The sequence below is a fragment of the Sinohyriopsis cumingii genome, chromosome 8, assembly GCF_028554795.1.
Source record: "Sinohyriopsis cumingii isolate HCF-2022 chromosome 8, ASM2855479v2, whole genome shotgun sequence".
NCBI classification, from domain to species: Eukaryota; Metazoa; Mollusca; class Bivalvia; order Unionida; family Unionidae; genus Sinohyriopsis; species Sinohyriopsis cumingii.
This window is the reverse complement of record NC_142968.1, coordinates 76,146,480-76,160,551: the sequence shown is the minus strand read 5'-3', so window position 1 is coordinate 76,160,551 and position 14,072 is coordinate 76,146,480. Positions and strand designations below refer to the sequence as shown.

Genomic DNA, 14,072 nt, shown 5'->3' with positions numbered 1-14,072 from the left:
TCCGAGACTCGAACCCACGCAGACAGAGGTGAGATGGCAGTGATGCGTAACGGAGAGCGGTTTAGACCACTCGGGGCCCCCAAAAGAAAATGTATGAGCTAAGGTATACACATCATCTGAATGAGCAGCTTTTTCTAAAGTTCTGACCTTGTGCTTATCAAGGCCAGTCTTAATGTCACTATTGATTATAATTCTCGAACTCATCAACTAATATGAGCTGTCTGAGATTTTATCTTGACCAACTTTCTTGGCTAAACACCACCTATCAAATAATTGGCCTTTACCATGCGAATTCAAAATAGGTCTGCTCAGTTAATTTTCTGCAATTCTTAAACCTTTGTCAATATGCCTGAGGTACTAACTCATAACCCTTGAAGATATATTTATTAACCATATCATAATCAGTAGTATGCAACCGAGAACGTGAATTGTAAATAGCACAATCATTCTCTGTAGGAATATGATATTGCATTTAGTCTGCACCTGTCATCTATACATATTTAAGGTTAAAAAGTTAATTTATATTTATAATTTAAGCATGGTCATTGGTTAAGAAAAAATTAAAACGTAGCAAATACCATAAACGTATACATGCTTTACAGCTGTTGGGAAAAATGCATAGATCCAAAAAAGCTGCATCACACAGCTCAAACTGTCATATGAATAATAAAGATTTTTTGTGCACAAAAAAAGACAGAAAATGCTTATGAATCTACTGGCTAAGTCATATCTTAAGGTATTTTATAAACAATGAAAATGGGGGATGGGGTGAGCGGAAGACAAAATTTGGTGGCTTTCAAAACTTGTGTACAATTCATTGGGTAAGATGGACCGAGTGAGCTCTTAAATGATAAACTGTGAAAATAGCTTCTCAGTTGGAACATTATCTTTGGATGCCTCCCACAGCAAACATGCTGCCTCCATTAGTTACTTCTCAGATTCTGAGCAAGGAAGTCTAAAATTAGTACGGACTCAAGAGAATACAAATTCTCTCTTGTGACCATGCTTTGTTATATATCACCCCATTTTTTAAGAAATGATTTAATACAAAGCTTATACATTCTTCAGCATACTCTGCCAATCTCTAACATTCAAAAAGATAATAATACAAACCTTTGATTCAGAATCTTACAATAATAAGCTGACAAGACTAACACCACCATAAAACTGATACCTATCTCCTTATGTGTACATGGGTGAGACAAAACTAAAAAAAGGTCCAATATTAGTCTTTATTTATCATAATTTATGGAAAGTCCTTTTCTTATGATGAATTATACAAAATATCATGCGCAAATGTAATGTATAGTGAATCATGAAACGGTTACAAAATTCCATACTTCAAAATGCCGGGCACAGTCAATATTATAGCTACATGAACCTTAAATGAATACTATGTTTGTCTGGAGATATTAAACGAAACAAGTCACCGCCTGCCATATAAGTGCTGCAAAAGATAACCTTTTTTAAGCTGTGAAACTAAAAACGATATGTATAATATGAGAGAAGGTTTCTATATATCAGACATTTCTGTTATAAAATGTAAATAGTTATTGAAGTTAATAGGTAAATAATATAAAACAGCATAATCCAAGAAATGATATCTAAGAGGTATTGACTCAATTTTGATTTTAATTCAGCAAGATTCACATGTATTAAAGATAGTTCTGATGTTCAACATATAACAAATGGATTATTTATGATTTTCTGACCATGCAAACTTGTAATGAAGATTTAAAAGCTTACTGTATAAGCTCACTTCCAACAGCAAACACAGACCTGGAAGATCTGCCAGCACATTACGTGAAGGCGGATCTGGATCTGTGCAGACTACAATTGGACTTGACTTACAAGCAAGAATAAATGGTATATCCAGTTAAAAGTAAACCTGTATTTTGCTGCAAAGAGTAGAAATCTACTTTTACAATTCATAATAATGATAAAGAAAACAAAATAAAATAATAATATGAATAATTTGTTCACGCCTCACAACCAAGAAAGATGTAATATCATGGACTGTTCATTCCTTTTAGTGAATACCTAAAATTAGATTTTAAAAAAATATTTCTTGTAAAATGAAATCTTAAAAATTTAAGACAAAAAATTATAAAATTAGAAATCTTTTAAGCAAAGAATACTATCTTTGTTCTCTTACAAAGAAAAGAAGAAAGCAGCCCATTATCAGCTTAACACAATTCAAACTACCCCATAACCTTTAAGATGTATACCAATAATGGATAATGTTCAAGTTTTGCTTAGGTTACCATCAATACTCCTTAACAAGTAGAGTCCAGCTACAATAATCACAGATCCTGATCTACCACTGCATAATGCACTGGAAGATCAGGGTCTCTGTTTTTGTTGTACTTAATATTGCTACAACAAACAGCACAGACAAAGACCTGTCAGTATATTCTAGATTGGTTTGATCCGAAGCTGTGCAATTTGCAGTTGGACTTGACCTATAGGTGACTACATACGGTAATTACTTTTACTTTTCTTTAATATTCTATATTCACAATGGTTAAAAACCTGAATAGATTTTTGTTTACAAAATAAACTTTTCAAGTCAGCTCAATGTATGGGTATAATTTTAAAAAAATGCCTTCATATACATAAAAATTATTATTTTTCCTTATCTGGTGCCAGTTTACAGTGAAAATTGTTAAACAAAATAATAAAAAAATTAATAAGTCATAATATTAATGATATGATATTTAATTTAGTAGTCAAAGAATACTCTCATACTGTTCAATGCATTTTCTTTTCTTTATACAGTGGTTCATTGAAGACAACAAAACAAATCTCTCTGCACCATGTGAAGCATTTGTACTACTATACCAAACTGCAAGTTGAATTCGACAGCTAACAACACTGATCCTGATCTGCTGTTGTATTATCTGCATGATACACCAGCAGATCTGGGTCTGAGCAGTTTGTAGTTGGATTCTGCTTACAGGCAATTATATATGGTACTACATGTATTACTAGTCCCTCCAAATTATTATTTTCACAATAATGTTGATACCCATACAATTTTGCCATTTTCTTCATCCCACTAAATAGGAGGTATTGGAAGAAACATTAAAATCAAGCTTCAGAACATAAGAGGTAACTAAGCAAAATCAATGTAATATTGATATCCCTATTAGCGTTTTATGTACACTGTACATGCATGTGTATGACCATCCAATAAACCTTGATAAATATATGTACAAATGGAACATACATACTACATATATCTGATGTGTACAAACATACTTAAGCACAACACCTGAAAATATTTCCACAAAAGCAACACTGAAAGTCTTCCATTTAAAGAAACAATGTTCTAGTTTTATATAAGTACTTGTATATTTTTATCAAATTGAAATGAAATGCAAACAAGCTGCCAATGTACATGATTCCATTACTCTATAAACTTTTTCACATCTTTTGCCCATATGAAAAAAGCCAACCTGTATATTCCTATAAATTTACACTATGACCAGCACATCCAGTCTGCACAGAGGAAAAACACAACCTTCCCACAGACATTAGAAAGCATCTGAATACTATAGTCTGTTTCAGAGACTAAATTCTATAGTCTGTGTTTGATCCGTGTGAAATACAGCATACGTTAGGCTGTACTCCTCTTTTCAGTCAAGATTACTCCCAACGCTGAGAGTACTAGCATGTCCCCATATAGCTGTAATTCAGCAGCAACAGCCAATGTATATGTACATGTGAACTCTTCAGATAATTTTTAATAAAGGCGTATGTAGCCAAGAGTTGTGATCAGTCTTGACTTTTAAAAATTCTGCCAATGCTGAAATTCCCCGAGTTACCAAATGGATGGCAAAGGTCATTGAAAGCAGACAAATGCAGCCTATGCCATGCTCAAATGGAATATATAGATAGTACCTCTAACTTTAGCTCGACTCAGATGAAAATTTTCATTGACTTGATGATAAACAAAGAATGATCCATTCATTTCTTCACTTCGCTGTCATGGCAAAGTTATGTCATCAAAGTAGTCATTTGTCAAATCAGATATAATTATAAAGAAAAACAGGATATATTCAAGAAAAGTCCTCCATCCATTTAAAAGGAGGGATTTTCCAAATATGGGGGATTTAATAAAGCAAACAAAAGCAGGTTTCATGACCATTGTTTTCAATTTTAGCACAATCGGCTGAACTTCTTGCATAAGCATTAACAAACTGCATAGTTCTCGCAATCATACATCCTAGATTGGACCATGATGTAACCGTTTATTAAGAACTCCAAAATAGATAAAAATTGGAAATAGTGTTCTAGATAAAAGAACAATACCAACCCTGGTCAAAAACAACAAAAAGATAAATCTGACCAATCAAATTAAACTCTCTATACCTTAGCAAACATTTAACTTGCAAAGTTAAAGTCCATTAGCAGAGATATGTGACATAGCGGTCGGCCCCAAACTGTTCTGCAGGGTCTTAAATGGACCAATTTCTGTTGCAAAAAGGCAGTGGTTCTAAGTAAATGATGATATGGAATGAATCCATTTAGTTCAAAATCTTTTCAATATAATGCTCAAGACATGTTCATTTGAAATGCAATAGGTGCTATGGAAAGCAATGCTATGAGAAGTTGCAATCAGGGGCCATCACTCTTCTCAACACAGAAATTCATTCATGGTCTCATCAGCATAAAGCTGCATTTCAAATTATGTTTAAATCCAACAAAGTCAGGTGGATGGTCAACAAGGGGTCTTAACTTCTTCAAAAACGATATTGTGGAATGCTGGAAGTCAGGCTCACTCACTTGTCTTAATCCACATGCCAAATTTAGTTGAAATAATAAAAAAACTTTGGTGAAGTTGTCTCGCAAACCCCCACCAAATCACGTGGACAAGAAATCAAGGACTATAACTTTTGTAAACAAGACTAAACCTAAAAAAGGCACATGCAAAGATCCTACCAAATTGAATAAGAATACTTCGACTGGTTCTTAAGCAATGCTGGTTTCAAGAATATCCCATGTTAAGTTGTGACATTATCTGTCATAGGCCAAAACTGTATTTAAAACAAAGTTGACATGACACAACCCATTATGGCACATCTGAGGCTATGAGATAATGTACAAACCAAACTTAGATCAAAAATATGTTGAATGATTTCCAAGCTATGCTAGTTCCAAGGGCTTGCTGAAGTGAAGATGTAACATTGATGGAAGAAAGAACAAAATTTGACCTGAAAAGACAAAACTTTTACAAGGCATATCCAAATGCAATAAACAGACAATTAACCAATAAAATGGCATCCAATTATGTGTACAGGGTTCCCAATTTACACAGGTTACATGCAGCATTCCGTGTGAAGGTATGATCTTGACTGTAACTTTGTCAAACACTGAGATGGTGTAAGAAAAAACATAAAAGACACATCAAGGTCCATGAGGCAATGTACACACCAAATTGCATTAGCAGATGTTGAATGTTTGTTATGTTAGATACCAAAATGTGTTGACGTGGATTTGAAATATTAATGGCAAAGATACAAACACTACATCAAAACAGGACCTGAATAGAAGAAACCTTTGAAGAGACACATGTACATATACTATATATACTCACTTATAACACGTGCAAACAATGTAGATTCCCATCTGCTGCTGCATAAAGAAGTGCCACCAGATTAGAGTCTATATTGTTTATTCCTCTGATTACTTCCAACTATGTCAACTCAAATCTGCCAGCACATTATGTGGCTGCAGTTCTGGGTCTATGCAATATGCAGTTGGACTTGACTTACAAGCAAGTATATATGATGGCAACAGGCATTTCAACAACCATGTGGCGTCCAATTATGTGAAATGGTTACACGAGTTATATTACAAATAAGAAGTGTGAAAGGACAAAGAGATGGACTGACAAACAGATGGAAAAAATTATTATTGGGCTCCCACATCTTAAAGCAGGGCCCTAAAAAAGAAAAAATTACATGTAAGCAGTCTAAATGAATAAATACTGATGAAGCTACATTTGTTTGTGACATATCTCTCTTTCTCTCTCTCTCTCTCTCTCTCATATATAAACACTCTCTTAATGTGCAAATATTTTCTTTTCTCATAACCATATCTGAACCTAATTATACAAGATCTGGGCTTTGCAGTATTTTATGAAGCATCCATTTTGGAGTGTATCTCCAGGATTACTATAAAAATTCAGCCTTATACTTAAAAAAAAGACAAGACATTGTGATGAATGTAGAAGAGATTAATTCCTTGTTGATAACAAAAGAATGAAAAATACTGTCACGATCGGGTTCACCTGGCTTACATAACAATTGCCAATTTATCAAACCAAGTTCTGAAGTACAGTAACAACACATTCTATATAAATTATCTCCCTTTGTAACATGCTGACTTAGCCCATGCTACTATACCCTGGATAAAAATTCTTTCCAAAAATAAAGGCATAATAAATATGCACCATCTCTAAACCAGAGTCACCTAGATCTTAATGATGAACCCAACAGATCAACAATATGGCTTGACAAGTGCTAACAAGGTCATCCAATCTGATGCAAGATCACCTCATTAATATCCATCGATCCTACGCACTTTCAAAACTGGCCAAGATTTTGATGACAAAAGGCCACATTCAAATTTTAATCAATTTCAGACGAGAATTTAGATTTACATAGTGGCAATACACCAAGCCAATCACAAGCAAGATCACCTCCTAAACATGCAATGATTTTTTTGCTCATTACTTACACTTCAGGATCTTGGTGATAGAAGCATACATTTCAAATTGGATCAAAACTGGACAACACAATATGCCTCCATGAGTGGTATCAAGCTCAGGAAATCAAATCAAGATAAAATCATTACTATGTGCAGCTCTCACTTGTTACTGAAGCCATCCAAGATCCTGATGATACAACGCCCTATTTTAATTTAGACTAAATAGAATCAGAAATATGGTCTCCAGACGGCCAACGAGCTCTGCTAATCTGATGCATCATCAATCATTAATATGCATGTCTCTTGCTTGTTAATGAACTTGTACATCATCTTGATGATATAAATGTACTTTTCAATTTTGATCAAAATGGCATCATAAGTTTGGTCTCCCATGTGGCAACAAGCTTAGATGATCGGAATCGTCATCACTTTGTCTCATTATTATGCAATGATCTCACTCATTACTGAATGCACAAACATTTGGATCAAATAAACCCATACTTCAAATGTGCTCAAAATCATATAAGAGGCTTCCAGAGACATAACAAACTCAGCCCATCTGACTCACCTCAGTAGCACAAAGGGACCTTGTTCATTATCAGATTCATTGAAAATCATTATGACGTAAGCATATATGCAAGATATTTGAAACATTTTCAACATTTTCTTATACCATCTTTGCTTTTTCTTTGAACCTGTCAAAAAGTTTAATGCACACTGATACACAAAATAACCTTCTACAAAATGATACAAAGAAACTGCACATGCAGCATTCAAGACACTTGCTGATATGTGTGTGATGCAACACAGGTTAATGACAATGGCATAAACATTTCACCAGAGAACAATTCTGTTACTGAGCAAAAAACATACTGTAAAATCTGGACACTCATATGGTCCTCTCTCTGACTTGGACAAAATTTACTGATGTAATTCTGTCATATCCTCCAAGTCAAAAGCTGTGGAAATACTATAAAAATTCTTCCATGTCCAGATATTTTAACATTACATTTGGTGCAAATAAAAACTTGTATTTCTAACGATCATTACTGTAAAAGCTAACATTTATCCTTACATTATCACTGTTTAAAATTTATACAAGAGAAAAGATTCTGACATTCAGCTGCATGTGAAGCTCCAAGAAGACGACAACAATAATCTAGGACTGCACATCAAACACACAATCAAAGCACTGGTGTAAAACATGTGACCTTCACTCCAATATGAAATGATTCAGCAAGCACATCACTGAATGAATTGTCTTGGTTTTATACCGATTTGTCCAAATCCATCAAATTTAACCAAACTGTAATGCAAATTTTCTCTGACTGACCTTGACCCCAAGTTCCTTGCAATAAGAAAGTATGCTATAGACTAAATTATCTTAGCTTCATAATCATTAATACAAGTACGATAAGATCCTATCAAGGGGTACTGGAAATATTAGCAAATGAATAAACTGTTATCAAAACTTAAGTGCAATTTTATACAAACTTACCTTGCCCACAAGGTAAAAGGGGCAAGTGAGCAAGACATAGAAATGGTGTTAGCTTCATAGTCATTCATGAGAACTGTGAAGAGAAATAAGGGATTTAGGAAAACTGAAAACCACCTTGAACCACAACTTAACAAACTGTAAATGCTACTGATGTGTTGCTTGCCACTAATGTGGTAATAAATTACTTGTAATTTCAGTTTTATGTGAAGGTGAAAATTTACAAATGAAACTAGATCATGGCTTACATTTGCTACATGTATGAATGAAATTACAAAATGTCCAAGAATTTAAAATATTAGTACAAGTAGTATCAAAATATAAATTATTTGTAATAATGACCATTTATTGTATTATCTGAAAATATTAAAATATTTTCATAAGTACTTTTCATAATATTTAACAAATTATGAAGTCTGAATCCACAAAACAAGCACCCATTTTTAGGTTCACCCTTTGAACATTTTTGGCAGTCAATGTATGTCATGTATGTAAATGAACTAATATAGGCAAAATTCCACTTCCTTTTTGAATGTACAGATTCTTATCCTACATGCCATCCTGCCATCACTAGAAATAACTTCACCAGAACATAACACCATGTATCAGTAATCATATCAGAAGGCATTTCGAGTGAACAGGTCACCCTCGTCAATGAAAATTTTACTGCGAAAAGTGAAGCTGATTTTACCTTGCTACAAATTGCCCCCCCCCCTTCCCAATTCAGGACATAAGTATTCTGCCTAAAACGTGAATAATGTGTTGTTTTTAGTTTTAAAATTGACGTCTATAGGCATACAGCTGAACAAACATGGTTTGATGATATTACCAGAACCCAACAAGCTTTTTAAAAACCAAAACCTAATGGTGTACAGTAATAGAAAATTTGAGGCCAAAAACTTTGCTAAGATTAATGGTTTTATCTAATATTTTATTTTCACAAATTACAATTTTGTGTATTTTAATAACGTTTAACTTGCAGAGTCAGTAAAACATTAGCTTTTTTGCTAACTTATTTTGTCATTACAATATCTGACTTCTAACTCCTCTCTCTGCTCCCATCACTTCACCTAATTTTGATAGGAGCGAGTGGTCACTTTTCCAAAAATCAGAGTCCTTCTTGATTTCTTCACATTAGTGTTAAAATATGGCTCTTTCTGTATCAATTTGAAATGGTATTCAAGCTAATTCCTTTCTTACTTTAAACAATATCATGTAATTACATGCAAATTAGTTTGAATTTTAAAAAGGAAAAGAATAACCCTTTTTTCTGTGAAAAGATTCGAGATACGGCACTAAAAATTTAAAATGACAGATCCTCATACCTTAGTATAAACTATTTCTTTTAAAGATAAATAAGGGTATGACTGAAATAGTGGTGTATCTGAGACAAAAGTTAAAAACTTTATTTTAATACATGTATAGAAAATTGGCTTTATTCAACTCTACATGTCTGACCAAGTGTTGACATGTTTCATGTGTTATAACTGCAAGTACAAATTCAAATGACAGTATTTTGAGAAGAAAAATGGAGTTATGGCATCAAATTCTGCTGCATCATTTCACAAAACTTTACTCAAATGTGACCTTGCAAACTTACATACTCACCAATCCAAGATATTTGTATATCTATAAACATGCACCAAACCTTTGTACATTACATAAAATTCCTTTCATTTCTGTCCATTTCTTTGTGTAATTCCAAGAGCTGGGCATTTAAGCAATAAAAGAATTTACATACATAATCTTCAAGCCAAACAAAACATGTTAATCAATTCTGCTATAGTGCTTACTGTTCAACGTAAATATGAATCTATTCTTTCCACAAACAAAAGATTTAGGCGGGGTTTTTTTTACTCCTCTTTGTTTCGCTCATCCGTTACATATCAGAATGCTTACAACTGACACAACCATGAATTCACACCAAAGCTTGTATTCTTTCTCCAAGGATATAATTTAATTTGACACGGATATAATGCAAGATTTACTATACCGATTCCTTTCCTTTCCTTGTAAGAAATTGTATGTCCCAGCTAAATCACTGTCTCCATAACAAATTATATATCATCACCATATTTTTATTTTGTTAATAAGGTCTGGGATCCAGTTTAGTAACTTGTTTTAAAAAAGTGAAGTGAGCTTTTTACTGTAAGTGGTCCATCTTCTTTAAATAACTCTCCATTCCTTACTACATTGAAAACATGGACAATGGTTTTTTTTTCTGTGTCTTTAAATAACTCTCCATTCCTTACTACATTGAAAACGTGTACAATGTTTTTTCTGTGAACCCCATCCATTGCAGAGCTAATCCCCAGAAGGGTGCAGTGTAACTTTTTCAGGAGTATTTCAATGATGGTAGCAAGATGTGCTTCACTAGCATTCAAAGTTTTGTTGTGTGATTGCATTTAAGTCCTTCATAAGCCCTTCTAAATTTGCCATTTCAGCTGTCAATTCTTCTGTACTGAGTGATTTCTGGAAAAGAACAGCAGAATACATGAACAACATTTGCTCATTATGCTTGTAGACTCCACATACATTACAAAGACGTTTAATTGTTTCAATTTTCATTCTATTTAAAACATTGATCTTATAGTGATATCTGTTCAAAAATGCATCAAATCTAATGTGTTTGCGTAATGTAGATAATTTTATATTGAATGGGTTTGCGTAATGTAGATAATTTTATATTGAATGTCTTTGTATAATGTAGATATTATTATAAAGAAACAAAAAAGTATACATTTGTCATCAGGAACATATTAATACCATTGTCTCCATCAAAGAGAACCATAAATGTGCAGTCTCTTTCCTTTTGTGCCAAATTACAATCAGGAGTGGTGATCACATGCCAGTAGCACAAAATGATTTAAACAAAATAAAAAATAAAAATGTAGTTTGTAGCAAACTGACCCAGTTCTATAATTACACTATATGGAGGAGTGGAAGTGACATAAACAAAATAAGACGGGTAAGTGAATGGTTACGAAACCATTGACAATTGACATGTCAAATATTTCATTTACTCTCTGATATAAATGCAAGACAAAAGTATGTTGAGCATAAAATAAAATATGATTTTGATATACAATGAGATACATTAAACAAAGTGAGCTCATATCATCCACTTCTTTTAGAAACGAATGAAAAACTTATTAATATGCAACATAACAGTTTATAAAATATATTATAAAATACATAACATTCTTCTTAGGCCTTTGCCAACACAACAATAAATAGACAAAATCTGCCATGATGTTCTCTTTTTCTTGCTGATATTCTGTTTATGCATTATTATAAATTCTCAATTGTTCATTCTTGCCTTATTATTCAAACACTTGGCAAGTTTTGCTTTCCCATACTTCTCTTTTCTGATTTCTCCTGATTTCTTTAAATCAGGTAAGTAGACAGGAAATATTGATTCAATTAAACATAAATATATTGGAATGGTTCAACATCAACATCCTAACTAGATAATATTTTATGATACATATTCTTCCTTTCAGTAGGATGGAATCATGATAAAATATGATGAGATATAAATCATCAATATGAATTTTAAACAAAAATCGGAAATGATAAACAGTTTTCAAACATATTTCACATTCCCCCATCAAAGAAAGACTAACCCAAAATTTATACAACCACAACATTTCATCTTCTGGATTTTTTCCACCCCATACTTCATGTAAAGGGTGTTGTTTCCTGTACACCCCTGATGAAGTTTTTCACTTCTCATAAACTTTTTTCTCTCATTTAAACTCCTCATCCTGGTCACCATCCCCTATGTACCCAACCCAGATAGTGACCTTGGGGATCACAGTCAAAATTCATTCTTGCTATAACAGCATATTAGAGGTCTGGTTAGAAAATATCTGAAAGTGAAAGTCTTGCATGTTTGACCTTTCAGCCCCTCTTAGACACCTTGATATGGAATCCAAGGATGACATTCTTCTCATAAATGGTCACCATTGCAGAAATATAACTTAAGTTTTGTGAATTTCCACCATGCAGTCTAACAGATGCAATAACATATGGACTGGTGGACTTACGGTTGGATGGACCAATGATAGACACAGATTCAATGGGTGAAGTGCTTCAAAAAATGCTCACTGCTCTTTTTCAAAAATATGTGGGAATAAATATTACAAATGCAATTACCTGAATATCTGGGACCTCCTTCCCTGGATCAAGTGTTACATCAGGGGCTTTATGGGTAATGATTGACATGGGAGTACGAGGTTTGATTGGTCCACTAGATATAGGAGGTGTTGGCTTCTTGTATGGACTAGCACTCTGCTGAGGTTTCACTATAAAGGGCAGATTCAAAAACATTATGGTATGTTTACAATAAAAATTAAAACTAAAGAGACAGAAACATTTTATTTTAAAATCTTTATTTAAAGACCTCAGAAAAAGTTCATAATGCACAGCTTACCACAAGGGTGCTAGAAGATTAATTTAGATACTTTGGCTTGAATTAAATTACAATTAAAAAAAGAAATCCTCAAAAGTAGATTATTTAATAATATAGATCAATGACCTAAATAATGCAGGCCAGTTAATAAATGCAGTCCCACAATGACCTACAACACACAGAAAAACTTGTGAATGAAATTCCACAATGACTTGCATAATATAGACTAGCTCACACAATGACTAAGTCCCAAATGACCATTACCTAACGTGGATCAACCTGTAAACCAAGTCCCACAATGACCTATATAATGTAGGCATGCTTGTGGACCAAGTCCCACAATGACTTACATAATGTAGGCAAACATGGTGACAAAGACCCACAATGACCCATATGATATAAGCCAGCCTGTGGATCAAGTTCCACAAAACTGGTCTAAAATCTGCCAAGTATAATAAAACAACGCACTAACCCAAGACAAATAATACTGTTGAGCTTTCCTCAAATTTGGTACAATGTACTTACCTTACTGTTAGCTGATTAAAAACATGGGAAGATTATTTACTAAAATGTGTAACATATCATACAAGATTTTATGTATATGAATAAGCAACAGCTAGGGGCAAAGAGAAAAATTTTGAACAACTGATTGTACTGAAATAACTGGACATGAGGTACAGATTCACTGTGAAAACAGACACAGTGACCTTGTTATGATGCATCCCCAAACTGTATCAGACTTGCAAAAAGAATTATATGGGATTCTGTGTCTCATCTACTTCAATGTGACAATAATCTACAAACCTTGTAATGCCACTTAAGCAAGAAAAGTAGGTCACTGTCTCTATGTTTGCTATTATTGACAAGTATCATTCAAGGCCAATGCACACAAGTTTCAAGACTGCATTCAACAGTGTCAGAGAAACTCGTCCAATACAAAAACTTAGATAATCAGTGGAGCATGAAAAGTCACTGTGACCTTCTTTTGCCTGTGTTCAGCAGTACCCTCCATGATGAATACGTGCAATACGTTTCATGAATGTACATTCAACAGTGTCAGAGAAATTGAGCTAAATGCCCCAAAAAAGTCCTTTCATCAACATCTTTGTCAACAAAACAATAAGGACAGTTCTATTGGAAAATTGATACCAATGTACTTAAGAAAAAATACAGAACTGTAACACTGATTATTGCTGCCACCACCATTTGTTACCAACAGCAACACAATATGCCATAGCTGTCATCAAAATTTGCATTAATGAGTAAAGATCAAATCAAATATTTCAATAGAAATGATAGGACACGATTCATTTTTATGTAGTCTTATCCATCTGCTTTCCTTTGTTTGACTGAACAAAGAGTACTGAAAGTTCTATAAAACATTCTGCTTTACAACTGAGATATGATGGAAACAATCACAAAATAGTGAATGTGCCATGCTTGCTGTAA

The 14,072-nt window shown here is 33.5% G+C and overlaps 1 protein-coding gene across 10 annotated transcripts in view; it reads right to left on the bottom strand.

The window, feature by feature from the left end:
• Positions 1–1,218: 1,218 nt before the first annotated feature.
• LOC149793895 (neogenin-like) overlaps positions 1,219–14,072 on the bottom strand; it is a 253,342-nt gene continuing 240,488 nt past the window's right edge. For all 10 annotated transcript variants that reach the window (XM_089967829.1, XM_089967835.1, XM_089967833.1 and 7 more), the window contains 2 exons: positions 12,368–12,516; positions 1,219–10,681 (listed from right to left, as the gene is read on the bottom strand). In XM_089967829.1, coding sequence (XP_089823955.1) covers positions 10,583–10,681; positions 12,368–12,516 — 248 coding nt within the window. In that variant the 3' untranslated portion in view covers positions 1,219–10,582. The remainder of the gene's footprint in view (positions 10,682–12,367; positions 12,517–14,072) is intronic.